At 41.4% G+C, this 19,344-nt stretch overlaps 1 protein-coding gene across 1 annotated transcript in view; it reads right to left on the reverse strand.

The window, feature by feature from the left end:
- Window positions 1-19,344, reverse strand: part of Abca4 (ATP binding cassette subfamily A member 4) — a 157,365-nt gene that overhangs the window by 111,150 nt on the left and 26,871 nt on the right. Inside the window, exons 7-10 of the mRNA XM_071618614.1 lie at window positions 12,169-12,258; window positions 9,402-9,642; window positions 8,219-8,358; window positions 7,490-7,606 (exon numbers count right to left, since the gene is read on the reverse strand). Of these exons, the coding sequence (XP_071474715.1) occupies window positions 7,490-7,606; window positions 8,219-8,358; window positions 9,402-9,642; window positions 12,169-12,258 (588 nt within the window). The remainder of the gene's footprint in view (window positions 1-7,489; window positions 7,607-8,218; window positions 8,359-9,401; window positions 9,643-12,168; window positions 12,259-19,344) is intronic.

The following is a 19,344-nucleotide window of genomic DNA, read 5'->3' on the forward strand; positions in this document are numbered from 1 at the left end:
TTAAAATTATTTATTTATTTTGATGCTAGGGATTGAACCCAGGGTTGCTTTACCACTGAGCTACCTCCCCAGCCCTTTTTTGTTTCTGACCCAGGGTCTCTCCAAATCACTGAGGCTGTCCTCAAATGTGTGATCCTTCTGCCTCAGCCTCCAGAGTTGCTGGAATTACAGGTGTGTACCCAACTATACCCAGCTTTCCTTTTTAATTTTTCATGGGTTTTTTTTTGGTTATCTTTTTTTTTTTTTTAATCTTTGCTATATAGAACTCCTTTTTCTTTTCTTTCTTTCTTTCTTTTCTTTTCTTTTTTTTTTTTTGGTTGCTATTGTTTGTTTGTTTTTGAAACAGGGTCTCACTATGTTGCCCAAGCTGGCCTTAAATTCCCAGTCTTTTTTTTTTTTTTTTTTTTCCGGTTTTCTTTTTTTTTTAATTTTTTATTGTTGGCTGTTCAAAACATTACATAGTTCTTGATATATCATATTTCACAATTTGATTCAAGTGGGTTATGAGCTCCCATTTTTACCCCATATACAGATTGCAGAATCACATCAGTTACACATCCATTGATTTACATATTGCCATACTCGTGTCTGTTGTGTTCTGCTGCCTTTCCTATCCTCTACTATCCCCCCTCCCCTCCCCTCCCCTCCCCTCTTCTCTCTCTGCCCCCTCTACTGACATTCGTTTGTCCCCCTTGTATTATTTTTCCCCTTCCCCTCACTTCCTCTTGTATGTACTTTTGTATAACTCTGAGGGTCTCCTTCCATTTCCATGCAATTTCCCTTCTCTCTCCCTTTCCCTCCCACCTCTCATCCCTGTTTAATGTTAATCTTCTTCTCATGCTCTTCGACCCTACTCTGTTCTTAGTTACTCTCCTTATATCAAAGAAGACATTTGGCATTTGTTTTTTAGGGATTGGCTAGCTTCACTTAGCATAATCTGCTCTAATGCCATCCATTTCCCTGTAAATTCTATGATTTTGTCATTTTTTAATGCAGAGTAATACTCCATTGTGTATAAATGCCACATTTTTTTTATCCATTCATCCATTGAAGGGCATCTAGGTTGGTTCCACAGTCTAGCTATTGTTAATTGTGCTGCTATGAACATCGATGTAGCAGTGTCCCTGTAGCATGCTCTTTTTAGGTCTTTAGGGAATAGACCGAGAAGGGGAATAGCTGGGTCAAATGGTGGCTCCATTCCCAGCTTTCCAAGAAATCTCCATACTGCTTTCCAAATTGGCTGCACCAATTTGCAGTCCCACCAGCAATGTACAAGTGTACCCTTTTCCCCACATCCTCGCCAGCACTTGTTGTTGTTTGACTTCATAATGGCTGCCAATCTAACTGGAGTGAGATGGTATCTTAGGGTGGTTTTGATTTGCATTTCTCTGACTGCTAGAGATGGTGAGCATTTTTTCATGTACTTGTTGATTGATTGTATGTCCTCCTCTGAGAAGTGTCTGTTCAGGTCCTTGGCCCATTTGTTGATTGGGTTGTTTGTTCTCTTATTGTCTAATTTTTTGAGTTCTTTGTATACTCTGGATATTAGGGCTCTATCTGAAGTGTGAGGAGTAAAGATTTGTTCCCAGGATGTAGGCTCTCTATTTACCTCTCTTATTGTATCTTTGCTGAGAAAAAACTTTTTAGTTTGAGTAAGTCCCATTTGTTGATTCTAGTTATTAACTTTTGTGCTATGGGTGTCCTATTGAGGAATTTGGAGCCCGACCCCACAGTATGTAGATCGTAGCCAACTTTTTCTTCTATCAGACGGCGTGTCTCTGATTTGATATCAAGCTCCTTGATCCATTTTGAATTAACTTTTGTGCATGGCGAGAGAAAGGGATTCAGTTTCATTTTGTTGCATATGGATTTCCAGTTTTCCCAGCACCATTTGTTGAAGAGGCTATCCTTCCTCCATTGCATGCTTTTAGCCCCTTTATCAAATATAAGGTAGTTGTAGTTTTGTGGATTGGTTTCTGTGTCCTCTATTCTGTACCATTGGTCCACCCGCCTGTTTTGGTACCAGTACCATGCTGTTTTTGTTACTATTGCTCTGTAGTATAGTTTGAAGTCTGGTATCGCTATACCGCCTGATTCACATTTCCTGCTTAGCATTGTTTTTGCTATTCTGGGTCTTTTATTTTTCCATATGAATTTCATGATTGCTTTCTCTATTTCTACAAGAAATGCCGTTGGGATTTTGATTGGCATTGCATTAAACCTATAGAGAACTTTTGGTACTATCGCCATTTTGATGATGTTAGTTCTGCCTATCCATGAACAGGGTATATTTTTCCATCTTCTAAGATCTTCTTCTATTTCTCTCTTTAGGGTTCTGTAGTTTTCATTGTATAAGTCTTTCACCTCTTTTGTTAGGTTGATTCCCAAGTATTTTATTTTTTTTGAAGATATTGTGAATGGAGTGGTTGTCCTCATTTCCATTTCAGAGGATTTGTTGCTGATATACAGGAATGCCTTTGATTTATGCGTGTTGATTTTATATCCTGCCACTTTGCTGAATTCATTTATTAGCTCTAATAGTTTCTTTGTAGAGCCTTTTGGGTCTGCTAGGTATAGAATCATGTCACCTGCAAATAGTGATAATTTAAGTTCTTCTTTTCCTATTTTGATGCCTTTAATTTCTTTTGTCTGTCTAATTGCTCTGGCCAGTGTTTCGAGAACTATGTTGAACAGAAGTGGTGAGAGAGGGCATCCCTGTCTTGTTCCACATTTTAGAGGGAATGCCTTCAATTTTTCTCCATTCAGAATGATGCTAGCCTGAGGCTTAGCATAGATTGCTTTTACAATATTGAGGTATGTTCCTGTTATCCCTAGTTTTTCTAGAGTTTTGAACATAAAGGGATGCTGTACTTTGTCGAATGCTTTTTCCGCATCTATCGAGATGATCATATGGTTCTTATTTTTAAGTCTATTGATGTGGTGAATAACATTTATTGATTTCCGTATATTGAACCAGCCTTGCATCCCAGGGATGAATCCTACTTGATCATGGTGCACAATTTTTTTGATATGTTTTTGTATCCGAGTCGCCAGAATTTTATTGAGGATTTTTGCATCTAGGTTCATTAGAGATATTGGTCTGTAGTTTTCTTTCTTTGAAGTGTCTTTGTCTGGTTTAGGTATCAGGGTGATGTTGGCCTCGTAGAATGAATTTGGAAGTTCTCCCTCTTTTTCTATTTCCCGAAGTAGCTTGAAAAGTATTGGTATTAGTTCCTCTTTAAAGGTTTTGTAAAACTCTGCTGTATACCCATCCAGTCCTGGGCTTTTCTTAGTTTGTAGTCTTTTGATGGTTTCTTCTATTTCCTCAATTGATATTGGTCTGTTTAGGTTGTCTATATCCTCCTGACTCAATCTGGGCAGATCATATGACTTAAGAAATTTATCTATGCCTTCACTATCTTCTAATTTATTGGAGTATAAGGATTCAAAATAATTTTTGATTATCTTCTGTATTTCTGAAGTGTCTGTTGTGATATTGCCTCTTTCATCCCGTATGTTAGTGATTTGAGTTCTCTCTCTTCTTCTCTTCGCTAGCATGGCTAAGGGTCTGTCGATTTTGTTTATTTTTTCAAAGAACCAACTTTTAGTTTTGTCAATTTTTTCAATTGTTTCTTTTGTTTCGATTTCATTAATTTCAGCTCTGATTTTAATTATTTCTTGCCTTCTACTTCTTTTGCTGTTGTTTTGCTCTTCTTTTTCTAGGATTTTGAGATGAAGTATGAGATCATTTATTTGTTGGTTTTTTCTTTTTTTAAGGAATGAACTCCAAGCAATGAATTTTCCTCTTAGAACTGCTTTCAATGTGTCCCATAGATTCCGATATGTTGTGTCTGTGTTTTCATTAATCTCTAAGAATTTTTTAATTTCCTCCTTGATGTCTTCTATAACCCATTGATCATTCAGTAACCTATTGTTCATTCTCCAAGTGATGTATTCTTGTTCCTTCCTTCTTTTATCGTTGATTTTCAGTTCCATTCCATTATGATCAGATAGGATGCATGGTATTATCTCTACTCCTTTATATTGTCTAAGAGTTTCCCTGTGACATAATATATGATCTATTTTTGAGAAGGATCCATGTGCTGCTGAGAAAAAAGTGTAACTGCTTGATGTTGGGTGGTATATTCTATATATGTCAATTAAGTCTAGGTTATTAATTGTGTTATTGAGTTCTATAGTTTCCTTATTCAACTTTTGCTTGGAAGATCTGTCCAGTGGTGATAGAGGTGTGTTGAAATCTCCCATGATTATTGTATGGTGGTCTATTAGACTCTTGAACTTGAGAAGAGTTTGTTTGATGAACACAGCTGCACCATTGTTTGGGGCATATATATTTATGATTGTTATGTCTTGTTGGTGTATGGTTCCCTTGAGCAGTATGTAGTGTCCCTCTTTATCCCTTTTGATTAACTTTGGCTTGAAATCTATTTTATTTGATATGAGTATGGATACTCCTGCTTGTTTCCGAAGTCCATATGAGTGATATGATTTTTCCCAACCTTTCACCTTCAGCCTATGTATGTCTTTTCCTATCAAATGCGTCTCCTGTAGGCAGCATATTGTTGGGTCTTGTTTTGTGATCCATTCTACTAGCCTGTGTCTCTTGATTGGTGAGTTTGAGCCATTAACATTTAGGGTTATTATTGAGATATGGGTTGTTCTTCCAGCCATATTTGTTTATTTATGTTACTAAACATGGTTTGTTTTCCTCTTTGATTATTTTCCCCCCTTTACTGTCCTACCTCCCACTGTTGGTTTTCATTGTTATTTTCCATTTCCTCTTCCTGTAATGTTTTGCCAAGGATGTTTTGAAGAGATGGTTTTCTAGCTGCAAATTCTTTTAACTTTTGTTTATCGTGGAAGGTTTTAATTTCATCTTCCATCCTGAAGCTTAATTTCGCTGGAAACACAATTCTTGGTTGGAACCCATTTTCTTTCAGTGTTTGAAATATGTTATTCCAGGATCTTCTAGCTTTCAGAGTCTGTGTTGAAAGATCAGCTGTTATCCTGATTGGCTTACCCCTAAATGTGATCTGCTTCCTTTCTCTTGTAGCTTTTAAAATTCTCTCCTTATTCTGTATGTTGGGCATCTTCATTATAATGTGTCTAGGTGTGGGTCTCTTATGATTTTGCACATTCGGCGTCCTGTAGGCTTCTAGGATTTGGGGTTCTGTCTCATTCTTCAAGTCTGGGAAGTTTTCTCGTATTATTTCATTGAATAGATTGCTCATTCCTTTGGTTTGAAACTCTGTCCCTTCCTGTATCCCAATGACTCTTAAATTTGGTCTCTTGATGTTATCCCATATTTCTTGGATGTTCTGCTCATGGTTTCTTAACAGTCTTGCTGAGCTGTCTATGTTCTTTTCAAGTTGAAATACTTTATCTTCATTGTCTGATGTTCTGTCTTCTAAGTGTTCTACTCTGCTGGTAGTATTCTCCATTGAGTTTTTAAGTTGGTTTATTGCTTCCTGCATTTCTAGGATTTCTGTTTGTTTGTTTTTTATAACCTCTATCTCCCTGTATAGTTGATCTTTTGCTTCTTGGATTTGTTTATGTAATTCATTGTTGAAGTGATCTTTCATTGTCTGATTTTGCTGTCTGATGTCTTCCTTGAGACTCCAGATCATCTGAAGCATGTATATCCTGAATTCTTTATCTGACATTCCATCTGCTGCAGCTATTACCTCTTCTAACGTTGAGTTGACCTGCATTGCTTGTGGTCCTTTCTTTCCTTGTCTCTTCATACTGTTCGCGTTCCTTTCTACTTGGTGAAACTGTTGTGCTATTGAATTTTCCCCCTATATATTTATATTGGTCTTGTATAGTTGCAAAGTCTCCCTCGCAGGCGCGGGCGGCGGCTCTGCCCCTCCTCCAATTGGGGCAATGTGCCTACCACGCCGGCAGGCCGCTGGGCCTGCTCTGCCGGTCGGTAGCAGGTCCGCCGACCTTGCAGGCGCGGGCGGCGGCTCTGTCCCTCTGCGGGCCGCTAGGCTTGTTCTGTCGGTGGTCGCAGTTCTGCCTACTTTGCAGGCGCAGGCAGCGGCACTGCCCCTCTGCAGGCCTCTGGGGCTGTACTGCCAGTGGGTCGCAGGTCCGCCTACCTTGCAGGCGCGGGGGGGGGGGCGGCTCTACCCTTCCTCAGGCCACTGGGCCTGTTCTGTCTCTCGGTTGCAGGTCTGGCCTGTTCTGATGGTGGTCACAGTTCCGTCTACCTTGCAGGCGCGAGGGGGAGGGGGCGGCTCTGCCTCTCAGCAGGCCGCTGCTCCTCTTCTGCCGGTGGGTCGCAGGCCCGCCTACCTTGCAGGAGTGATTGGAAGTTCTGCCCCTCCGCGGGCCACTGGGCCTTTTCTGTCGGTGGTCACAGTTCCCCTACCTGGCAGGCGCGGGGGGTGGGGGGCGGCTCTGCCCCTCAGCAGGCCGCTGGGCCTGCTCTGTGGGTGGTCACAGTTCCCTCTACTTTGCCGGCGCAGGGGGAGGGGGCGGCTCAGCCTCTCAGCAGGCCGCTGCTCCTCTTCTGCCGGTGGGTCGCAGGCCCGCCTACCTTGCAGGAGTGATTGGAAGCTCTGTCCCGCCGTGGGCCACTGGGCCTTTTCTGTCGGTGGTCACAGTTCCACCTACCTGGCAGGCACGGGGGGTGGGGGGGCGGCTCTGCCCCTCAGCAGGCCGCTGGGCCTGCTCTGTGCGTGGTCACAGTTCCCTCTACTTTGCCGGCGCAGGGGGAGGGGGCGGCTCTGCCTCTCAGCAGGCCGCTGCTCCTCTTCTGCCGGTGGGTTGCAGGCCCGCCTACCTTGCAGGAGTGATTGGAAGCTCTGTCCCGCCGCGGGCCACTGGGCCTTTTCTGTCGGTGGTCACAGTTCCACCTACCTGGCAGGCGCGGGGGGGGTGGGGGGCGGCTCTGCCCCTCAGCAGGCCGCTGGGCCTGCTCTGTGGGTGGTCACAGTTCCCTCTACTTTGCTGGCGCAGGGGGAGGGGGCGGCTCAGCCTCTCAGCAGGTCGCTGCTCCTCTTCTGCCGAAATTCCCAGTCTTCAGTGATCCTTCTCCCTTAGCTTTTCAGTAGCTGGCACTATAGGTGTGTTGCCACGCCCGACTATAGAATCCTTGTCTCTTGACTTTGCAAAGCCACAAATGGGATCAGACAAACACACTCAACCATTTTTGCGGTAACAGAGTTGGCCCCTTAGGGAGATGCCCATTCAAATCTGAGGCCTTCAGGTGAATTCATAAAAGCAAGAAACTCAGGAAGCCACAGTTCTTGTGGTACCTTTTAGATTTCCCCCCAGAACTCGAGAAACACAATTCCTATCTAAAGTCAGTGAATCCACTTGGCAATAGCTTCCAGAACTAGTGCCTCTGGGACCTGCTTATTGCATGTTTGATCTGGCTGCTCTAGGGTAACTCCTCTAGTGATTTCCTGTGAGAAGGAAACCGCCTCCCTCTTCTCCACCCTCTAGTGCAAGCCATCCTTACTCTGATCATAGTCATCTGTGTGCTGCTTTCAAAGAAATACCAGATCTGGGGTCCTACTTCCTCCCAGGCTTTGACCAGCTTCCTGAGACGTGCTAGTTCTTCAAAAGTTGAGTTGGCCTAAAACCAGATAGGGAAAGAGGCAAGAGTGAAGAGAAAAATGAGAAAGGACCTTTGGTATCTTTCTTGCCCTGTTGTAACCCTTAATGTTTGGGAAAGGTTTTCCATGGTAATGTTTCCGCCCCCCCCCCCCCCAATCTATTGATATTTCCTAGGACATGACAATTTCTCAGCCTTCCAGACTGACAGAATCTAATTTCTTAGTATCTCAGAGGTATATATAATATTGATGTCATTTTCTCAGAACCTCATTAAAACTATATTGGGACTCCTAGTGATCAAATACTCTTCCTTCCTATCTGTGATGTTTCCAGGAAGCCAGAATTCAGAGAATTGTGAATCTGTCCATTAGGGATGTAATTCAAGCATCAGGAAGGAAAACCTTATTGTAGGCTGCATAGGGAGTGAGGACCAGGCAGGGGCAGGGGAGCTGTATGTACATCTGATGGCTGTAGATGGGGGAGAAAATCCAGGATTCCACTAGCAAAAAACAAATACAGGACTCACTTGGAGGAGAGCCTGCAGATATATCCATCCCCTCCCCCTTCACACACACAGAGGCTTACACTGGAGGTCCGTGTATGAGACACAGGACCAGCTGTGGGATCTTACGTTCTTTAGTATCCTTTGCGCTGCAGGGGAGTCAGGAGTAAAGAGGATTTTTCCCATCAGTAAGGGCTTCGCTGCCCTCCAGGCTATTTTGGTTAAAGGGTTTGACTCCAGGCTCTGGATCAATGCATTACAAAAGGCGGCTGCCAGAAGAAAAGGAACAAATTTTTTTTTTTTTTTTAGAAAGTCCCTTTTTCTTATGACTAAACATGGACATTACTGCATCCAAATCACACGTGTCATTCAATTTCACCCTGGAGGATTTGACAAATAACCCAAATTAGTAGGCTGTACCCCCACCAAGAGGAAGCTCATTAGTTCCTAGCAAAATGCCACACTGCTTCTAGATAATGGACTCATCGGTGAAACAAAGGATAGGGCTTTCCCTGTAGTTTATTCTGTTAGAAGGAGGCCGCTGAGAATCCTGCTTGGGATTACTGCAAGGAGCAGAGGACAACCTCAGATGAAAGGGAAAGAAAGGCCAAACAGGTCCCCCTTGGAACCTCAGCTTTAGCCTCTATGATTTCCTTTCAATCAGCACCTTCCCTTCTTTGTTTTATGTAGCTATCTCAGGGCTCTTGTCTTTCAATTTTTAACTAAAGGGTCAACCATCTGCATTTCTTCCCCATTCCACTATGCTTTACCCTAGGAGACAATGATGATGATGATGATGATGATGATGATGATGATGATGATAATAATTATTATTAGTAGTAGTAGTAGTAGTAGTGGGGAAGGTGAGTTGCCATTGGAATGTATTTGAGTACCACACACACAGATTTTCATTGCTTTATGTTTGTAAAACAACAAAACCAAAAAATATCCCCAGCTAAGTTGACTTGCCAGGTCCCATTTGAGCTCAGCTTTTCTTTCAACTCTGGGTTGACTCCTCATTTATCATTCTCTCTTTCTCTAGAGCCTAACCCAAGTTCAGTTATATCAGTGGGAAATGTCCCCTTTGTTACCTTTCCAAGTGGGCCTCAGTGGATCATATCCAGAATATTTATTTATTTCTGAGCACCACTCTCTTTCTACAAGGGGAAGTAGACTTTCTGGGAAAAGTCTGTTTGCCCAATGCCACAAAACAACACCAAGGGAGAGTCAGTCCCAGGACTGGTTTCATTTGAAAGTGTTAAACCATCATCTTAACCAACATCATAGGCTGATTTGTGCACAAAAAACTTACTTGTTCCTTTGTCATAAGAATAGAGAGGATCTTTCCTGGTAGAGTCGATCCCTAGGAAGGCTTTGTAGTTATTGTCTTCATACCAGTTGAAGGAGAACACCCGAGAGCCCCCTCCCTCTGGGTACCCACACAGAAGGTCCGACAGGATGCTCATCAGCTGTGTGAAGGTCTGTGGACCGCCATTCTGCAGAAGAGGTCTGGTCACCCACAGCAGGTCTTGAACACTTGGCTGATGGATAAACTAGGGCAAGGGGAAGGCTCTGAGTATATTAAAGCAGCAAGAATCAAGACTTCCATATATATATTTGACTTTCACATTTAAAAGAAAAAATCTATATTGTCAGCTATCCAGCTGTGAAAATGAAGAACAAAACCTACTGCCATCGACTTAGGGACTGGGAGAAAAGGACGAACCTTAAAAAAAAAAAAATCAAAGAATGAGCATCAGATAACAACCCTCTCTGAAACTTTAATGGCATCTCATAAATCTTGGCTTTCCCTGGCCAGATAACAACCCTCTCTGAGGCTCTAATGGCCTTCCTTCATAAATTCTGATGTCAGGGCCAGCAAAAAATATGAACAAGCCTTTGTGTTATGCTTGTCATAATTTTGTTATTTGTAAGATCCTCTGTGTAACTTTCTGGGCTATAAAGCTTGGCTTCTAGAAAGCTTGGTGCTATTTTTGGCTCCCGTGGTTTCTTTTGGGAGAGGCAGCCCGGCCGGTTGAAATAATAAGCTTCCTTTAATTTTAATTAGGGTCAATGGTCTTTTCTTTGCATCGTGGTCTAACAAGATCATTTTAATATTTCCTCTCTATATATTTAGATGCCTAGAGAATATGTCCTTGGGGCAATGCAGAGATTATTTCACTGTAAACTAGTTCCTGGGTTCTTTCAACTACATGAGGATTACATGAGGATCCTCAATTACATGAGGATGCTGGGGGGAAATTGAGAAATAAAATAATGGGGAATGCTCCTATTCTAGAAAGACAAGGTCAGGGTGGATTTCTTTGGCTAAATAGTTTAGAATTTATTTCCCTAATTTGGAAAATTATTTTTTATTGGCTTAATTTTATCAAATGTGAACTCTTCCATTTACGTGAAATTTGTGATTTGTGATTTGTGTGTGTGTTTTAAGATTTGAGGAACTGGATTAAGTCTCCATTCTTGGAAGAACAACTTTTCAAATTCTGCAACAACTAAGAAGAGTTTGATGCCTTTTGTCCATGTAGGGGTCATTGCACTTGCTGGCCTTGTCCTTTGAAGGTAGATCTGGGATACTGAGAACTGCCAAAGTTGCCAATGCTTTGGTTCCCATGAGGCCATCTGGCTTTGCTTTAGGGGCAAATACAGAATTAAAAAAAATGCTGCTTTTATTCCCCAAACTCACCTTATTAGTTATTTTAAAAGGCACTTGGGAATTTAAAAAACCATTAGGACTCAATCAGGTAAGATGGAAAACATTCCCTTACTGCAATAAGTGGTGTTTCTCTGTTGTCCCTCTCTTTGTCCACATACCACACTTGCCATGTGAATTCCACACATGAGTCATGCCTATAATTACATACTATGCTTCAATAATAAAGTTAGAATCTCAAATTGCTTCAACAACAGTGAGTCTCATGACAATCTTGGAAGGGGTTATGTTGCTCATTTAACCAAAGCACTCAGAGATGAAGGGGGTGTTCTAAAGTCAAATGGTCTAATATTAATTAACATAAACCAGGCCATCTGCTTCAGCCTAATTCACAAAAGCTAAGACTTGCTATCTAGACAGGCAAAGAATCTTCGAAAATACCCACACAGAATTAAGAGTGTTGATATGCTTTGGGAAATTTTTTACATTCTCTGTCAACTTCAACTTTATTATATTGATATGAATTTTTCAAATGCTATGAAGGAAAGAATGTTAAAGACTCCCACAGCATCAGGTGGCCATCAGTAAAATGGGCCCATCTTCAACTCAGCCACAGTATTGCTCCTACTCTGCCCAAGTTGAGTTTAGTTTTATAAAAAACAGATTCTAACCTTGCAATTTTTCAAGTTGTCTGAGCCTAAGCCAGCTGGGAATACTGAAGAAAGAAAACCATGTTTCACAGTTTGCATTCTTTTATAATAATCATATCTGAGAATTGCTTATTTTATATCTCTCTTCCCTGTTGATGTATGTCCATGAGGCAACAACTGTGTTTGTCTATTCATCACTATATCTCCAGCATCAACCAACTACTGAGTGAAAGAATCAGGTGTTAATTAAAATGTGCACATATTTTATAAATAACACAAAAAGTCACTTATTTGGGGAATTAAATGAGTAGATATTGGTAAAGCACTTAGCAGTAGAGCTGATAAGCACCATATAAGGATCTGTTACTATATATATATATATATATATATATATATATATATATATATATATATATATTCATGTAGATCTTAAGATCATAAAAGAAAAATGGACCATCTCAGTACTGGAAAAACTTAGATTTAATGGTAAGTTCTCTGAGGATTTGTGCCAGACCAGGCAAATTACTTATTTCCGGAGGTATTTCTTTCCAGGTGGAGAATCATAAGGATGATTCTTTTCTTTTTACATACTACTTAGGAGCAGACAATTTAAGATATGAACAGATCCTCTGAAGTTGCTAGAGGAAAAGAATAAATGTATTTCACTTTGAACAGGAGTGAAGTGCCATTATTTGTCATACTAAGTATGTTAAAATTGCATAAAAAGAAATTAAAATTACCAGCATCAGGCTACTTACTCCTTGAATTCTTGGAGATAGATCAGATACTATTTTTCCCCAGGATCTCAGATTGATGCCTTGAGAATTGCTGTCTAGGAGTGTGGGAAGCTGTAATTAACAGGACAAAAAAAATTAAAATATGTATGTAGTTGTATATACATACATGCGTACTCTCTGATCCTCTGTGTGCTTATAAATGATTCCTTTCCCTCTTTCTGATTGCAGGAATTTTCTGCTTTCTGTTATGGTTTAGATGTGTTATGCCCCAATAGCTCATGTGTGAGACAATGCAAGAAGGTTCAGAGGAGAAATAATTGGATTACAAGAGTCTTGACCCAACCAATAAATTATTCCCCTGATAGGAATTAATTAAGTGGTAACTGAAGTGGCAGGGTGTGGCTGGAGGAAGTGGGCATTGAGGGCATGACTTTGGGCATATATTTGTATCTGGCAAATGGAGTCTTTCTCCCTCTCTGCTTTCTGATCATCATATGAGCTACTTCCCTCTGCCACACTCTACTACCATATTATTCAGCATCATCTCAAACCCCAAGGGATTTAGCCTGCTATCTATGGGTTAAGACCTTTGAAACTGTGAGTCCTCAAATAAACTTCTCTTCTACAGTTGTTCTGGTCAGATCTTTTATTCACAGCATTGAAAAAGCTGACCAAAACACTCTTGAAAATAGAATTCTTTAATTGAGAAAAATGACAGGCACTAGTTCCAAACTTCCCTGCTGAGATAGTCACTCATATTTTCATAATGACAATACACCCATGAAATAGTGAATACTGGTTTAGTGACACCAAGCAACACCAAGGAAAGCAGAACACAGCTGCTGGCATGTGAGGAAGGCTGCTGTGGAGACACCCACATCAACCTTAGGGCTTTATAGACATAGCCAGGTGCCTTCTTCAGTCACATTTTCCCTTCCCCCTTGTATTGCTTTCCTGTTGGTGTCCTTGGTTCAACACTATTCCATCATGGAAGATTCCACCAGGAACATCACTTTGCTTTGAAAGCTTCTGTTGGCTGGAATCAGAGAGAAGTCCCTTGCCAGTTCTCCAGGTGAAAACATTGTTCAGGTAACCCAAGCCCACTGGACAACTCAGACCTGTTTTTGCATTTTCCATTTTGATAGGGAAGGTGGAAGCCCTCAAATTTGCTGTCTCTAAGCCCCAGAGTCTGATGTGAACACCATTTTCTGAAAACCAAGTTCAAGTCCTGATGGACATTATTCTTCAGTTTCAGAACTGATTGAATCACCGATACCTTATGAGAGTATTTTAGGAAGCTGGGGGCAGTGGCGCACACCGGTAATCCAAGCAACTTGGGAGGCTGATGCAGGCGGATTGCCAAGTTCAAGGCCACCCTGGGCAACTTAGTGAGATCCTATCTCAAAATTAAAAATAAAAATGATTGGGGATATAACTCAGTGATAGAGTGCCCTTGGGTTCAGTACTGGGGGCAAGGGAAATTCTTTCAGAACTGAGTTCTTGAATTATCAAATTCAAGAGTGTGCCTTGAGTAGTAAAACCTTGGCTTGTAATTCTCATTCAAGTGTTGTAGACCACAAGCCACAAGCCTTGGCTTTTTATCTGCCAGTGAGGTTCTGTTGAATGATGGCGGCAGCACCAGTTGAGCTTGAAGCAAGGCTGAGAAACAGGTGGAATTAGGTATTGACCACCAGATCCTCATTTTTAGCCCTATATCTTGTCCCCTTTTCTCCCTGCTATAGGTGCAAGAGCCCTAGTATTCTCTCTGATCCTGAAACCATGAAATAAATTTAGGTACACTCAGCAGACATTAGCATTTCAGGCTTATTTTCTAACTATAAAATAAAAGAATTTGTTATGCATGAAAAATGTAAAACAGACCTGACAGGGGAGGAATATTCCAGAGGAAGCAGCTGCAAAGCTGCCATTGCTGCCACACCACTGAGAAGCATCTTTACCCTGAGCACAGGGCCTATGCATTGGTCTTGCCAGGACTTCTTTTTAAATTCCTTGAAAATACCTTCAGTGTATCTGGGAAGAGCACTTTAGATCCTATTTTTCCTGTAAGGGCTGAGTGAAGTGAGTAGGAAGGGACTAAGCAAACAGGTAAAAATATGTGATGATGGAAAGTTATCACAAGTCCTGGGGACCCTCTCTCCTGACTATCTTCCTAGATTATTAGATATATAAAAGGATGGAAGGGACCTATAAATATAGTGTCATGTGTGTTTTTTTCATTCTGATATGGACAATCCAGGTGTAATAATGGAGTAAGTGGACACGGACCACACACTGGACAACACTGAGGAATTATTAAATTTTGTTGGGTGTGATCCTAGCATTGCAGTTTTGTTAAGACAAATACGACCGTCTCTGCTAAAGATAATTACAAAGCATGTACTGGTGAAATGGTATGTTGTCTATGATTTATTGCAAAAAAGTTTAGGGGTTAAAAAAAAGGGAGAGAACCATCAAAATAAGAACTAAGCCAAATGTTGATAATACTTGATGCTGGGTGATGGGTACATGGGCTTCGTTATATCATTCACTCTATTTTTATACTTATTTCTAGAAATAAAATGTTCAGATAATAAGAAAAAAGTTTTCCCAGGCAAAAATAAATTATTGAATAAATGGATAATTTAATGAATAAATTATTGAATAAATGAATAAGTAAATACTTTCCCTATCTTACATATTTTTTCCTTCCCCACTAAGACTGCTTTTGTTAATTTCTCCTCTAGAATACTCCATCAGAATAACCGTCTTGGGGGCTGGGGTTGTGGCTCAGAGGCAGAATGCTTGCCTGGCATGTGTGAGGCACTGGGTTCAATTCAGAGCACCACATATAAATAAGTAAAATAAAGGTTCATTGACAACTAAAAAAATTTAAGGAAAAAAAAAAAGAATAACCTTCTTGCTGGTTCCCTTGCATCTAGTCTCCTTCCTTCCCATGTATCTTCCACATTGTAGACTGAGTTACCTAAGAGGCCTATCTAATTGTGCTACTTGCACTGATCAGAAATCTTCCATGGCTCTCTTCTTTCCCCAGGAGAGAAGGTCAGTAACAGTGCTGGATACACATGGCCTCTCTAGTCTTCTTGTACTGGGAATTAAACCCAGGGGTACTTAACCATTAAGCCACATCTTCAGCCCTTTTTGTTTTATTTTGAGTCAGGTCTTACTGAGTTGCTTAGGGCCTCACTAATTTTCTGGGGCTGGCTTTGAATTTGGGATCCTCCTGCCTTAGCCTCCCGAGCTGCTAGGATTGCAGACGTGCACCACTATGCCTGGCTCTCCAGCCCTCTTACCTGCCTCTCCTCCACTAGGCCAGACTTCTGCCTCTCCTCACATATCTGTCTTTTGCATATCCCTGGGTTCTGTACTCCATTTCCCTTCTTCCTTTGCCTGGCAGACTCCTATTCTTTCAAGTCTCATTCCTAACACAACTAACTATGGGAAAGACAGTTGTCCCCCAGGTAGCTTTAGATGTCTCTTTTCCATGTCTCTTTGCACCTTGTCCTATAGGTTCCCTGAAGGTGACTTGTTGATTTTCCTCCTTACTTTATTCAGCAGTGGTGATTATTCTTTTGTTTACCTCTCATCTGTCTCTCTTGCAAGACTCTAAGCCTCATGTAGAAAGGAACTGTGTCTGTGTGTTCGGCTCACAGTAGTTACTCAAATAATATGATAAATAAGTGAATGCTCTTATTAGAGCAAAAAACAAATTTATTATAATTGTTTTCATACCTGTAGTCTGTGAAATGGTATGTTTCTTAAGGACAAGAATCTTACTTTTTTAAAAAATAATTTTTACTTTTATTTTTTAGTTGTAGATGAACCTTTATTTTATTTATGTTTATGAGGTGCTAAGAATCAAACCCAGTGCCTCACACATTCTAGGCAAGCCCACTGAGTTACAAGCCCAGCCCAGGATTTTAAATTTTTATTTTTGTATTGCTTAAGTTTCTTATCCATCACATTTTTATGTAGCAGCTCAGGAGAAATTTGTGAATCATAAATCCCATATGCTAGGAGGTGGAATGAAGTTTGCCTTAGAGACTATGATACACTCACCTATGTCAGATTAAAGAAGTGTTCAGCAACATGTCTACTTTTAAGTTGCTTTTAAAGAAAGAGTAAATAAATTTTAGTATTTCATCTTTAAGTCAAACTCCCTTATGTTGATGTTCTATTATAAAGAGATATAGTGAAGAAGTAGTAATGACTTCCTGGAAGTTCATAATTATTCACTTTTAATAATTCAAGAGAATAATTAAATTATTGCCCAGGGCCTCACTAATTTTCTGGGGCTGGCTTTGAATTTGGGATCCTCCTGGCTTAGCCTCCCAAGCTACTAGGATTGCAGACGTGCACCAGGTAGTTCTGACTCTGATATGGAACACTTAGGCCTTTTTTTCATCTTTAAGATAACAAAAGTAATAGCTACTTACTTACATGAAGTACAGGGTATAGCTCGCCCTACTATCTGTCCTACTCTTTACCCAAGAGCAATCACTGTGAAAAATGTGGTGCAGATTGTTTCAGAAGCACCAGGCTCTTAACTTTATTATGCCTTTCTCCTGGTTGAGAGTTCCACAGACCTGCACATTTTGACCACAGTTAGTAACCATATTAACTTCCATGCTAGGGTCGGTAGAATACCCTGTCCCAGATGGTGTTCTTTCTTTCTCCAAAGACTACCTGCTCATTCCAGGAATATAAAATCAGCACTCTTTTTTTCCATTCCAGATGTTGTAACAACATCCTACAAATGGGATAGCCTACAAACTACAGAAGTCTGTTTCTTATGGTTCTGGAGACTAGGAAGTCCCGAAGTATGGTTCTGGCAGTTTTGGTGTCTGGTGAGGGCCTATTTTCTGGTTCTTTCTAGGTCTTATTGTGGTAGAAGAGGCAAGCTGGCTTTCTGGGGTCTCTTTTACTAGGATACTAATCCCAGTCCTGACCTCATTGCTTCCCAAAGGCCCAACCTCCTAATACCATCATCTTGGGGATGAGAATTCAACACAGGAATTTGGGGAGCACATTCAGACCACAGCAAGGCTTCTGCTGCATTTTCAGAGAGGAATCTAAGAGTTATCTAAGAGTCCTGAAAAATCAAAGACATTGCTATGGTTTGGATCTGGAATGTTCCCCAAAGATTTGAGTACTTGAAGGATTGGTCTCCAAAGTTGCAGTGTACAGAGGTGCGTTTTTAAGAAAATTATTGGGTCATGAAAGCTCTAATTTTATGATGGATTAATCCATCATTGCTCATGGACTATTGGGAGGTGGAGGAAACTGTAGGAAGTGAGACCTAGTTGGAGGATAGGTCACTGTAGATGTGACCTGCAAAGATTTTTCTTGCAGCTGGCCCACTCTCTCTTTCTCTCTGCTCCCAGTTACCATAAGCTGGGCAGGCCCTTCCACCATGATGTTCTGCCTCACTTCAGGCCCAAAGCAATTGAGCCAGCCAGCTCTGCACTGAAACCTCTGAAACTTTGCTTTAAAATAAATCTTTCCTTCTCTAAGTTGTTCCTGTCAGGTATTTTGGTCACAGCAATGAAAAGCAGACCACTGACATGAACCATAAGCAAGACCACAAGAATAAAGTTCTCATCTGTCTATTCCATAAATATTGCTCAGCACTGAGTGCCGAGGCTCTATCACTGTGAGAGATGGATGCCTGTTTACCCAATTCTGCTAAAGGTGATAATGCCTGGCTAAAAACTCTATTTCCCAGACTCCCTTGTGTACAGGTGGGCATGAGGCACAATTCTGATTAATACACTGTAACAGGATGGTGTGTTAAAGGTGTGCCCTCGCCTTCGCCCTGCCTGGAACATGGGATGGACTAGGAGAGGTGCAGCAGATAGTGTGAGAGCTCCAGGTACCTGAAGGAAATGCAGAGGAGCCTGGTTCCTGAGGAAGTCTCTGGAGCTTCCATGTCACTCCTGGGTTACCCACCACAGGACTGTGCTTGGAAATGGAAACAAAATTCATTTTTTCCAGTATTTTGTTTGAGCCGATTACACTTTTGAACTGATGTGATCACACATTTGACAAATACAAATTCAGTGTCTGCTGTGTGCAGGTGTTGGGGACATAGTAATGAACAAAACAAAAGCCTCTCTTCATGGAGCTTCACTTCAAGAACGTTGCTCATGTACCCTCAGCCTTCCCACCACTGGGACCACACTGCCAATATGCTCTTGCTTCTCAAATGGCAAAGAATCGTTTTCTAATCCCTTATCCCTCTGTAGCCACACTCTTCCTCCTCAACCTGTTCTTTCCACATTCCTTGGAAGCATAAGCCATACTTGGTGACTTCACTTCCTTAGCAACACCTCTCTATCCTTACCTTCACCATTCTACCAAGAGGCTTTAACAGAACCCCCAATTTCCTCCTGGGGTTTAAGTCCACTGAATATTTTTGCTTCTTTTTTTTGGTACTGGCAAATGAACCCAGGGGTACTTTACACTGGGCCACATCTCTAATCCTTTTTATTTTTGAGACAGGGTCTGCTAAATTGCTGAAGCTGGCCTCAAACTTGCGATCTTCCTGCCTCACCTGCCCTATTTTTGCTTTTAGTCTGTTGAGGCCTCTGCTTTTCTTGACACTTTTGATCACATTGCCATCTGTGACACTGTTCTTGACTGCTTTTTTTGCTCCTCCTTGGCCTTTCCTATGAACTCCTCTGCCTTCATCTTCCCACTATCAGCCAAGTTCCCTGAGGACCTGCAACCCTCACACTGCACTATCTCCCTACTTAAGAATGAGTAGTCTTATTACCTTTATTATTGAATCTGCCACCTTTTTATTGACAACTTCTAAACCTGCTCCTCCAGCCCAGACTTCTCCCCATAGCCTTGGCCTTATGTATCCACTGCCTGCTGGTCATTGGGATCCAACACATCCCATACTGATCACATTGTCTTTCCCAAACCAGTTTTCATTCCTGCTGGCACTAACTTCTTCCCAGAAGTCAGCACTGATTCTTCACCATCCCATCCCATTGCCCAAACCTCTAGCTTGGGAATCTAGGAGTTGGTGCTGGGTCTGAGTGTGGGGCAGATGAGCCCTCAGATTGCAAAGAGGGGAGCCAAGGGACATGTTAACGACTATGCTAGGAGGAAGTTGGACTCAATGACCACAGTCCAAAGAAGTTCTGCAGAGAAAAAAAAAAAAAGGTCCTA

This window comes from Marmota flaviventris, chromosome 10, assembly GCF_047511675.1.
Source record: "Marmota flaviventris isolate mMarFla1 chromosome 10, mMarFla1.hap1, whole genome shotgun sequence".
NCBI classification, from domain to species: domain Eukaryota; kingdom Metazoa; phylum Chordata; class Mammalia; order Rodentia; family Sciuridae; genus Marmota; species Marmota flaviventris.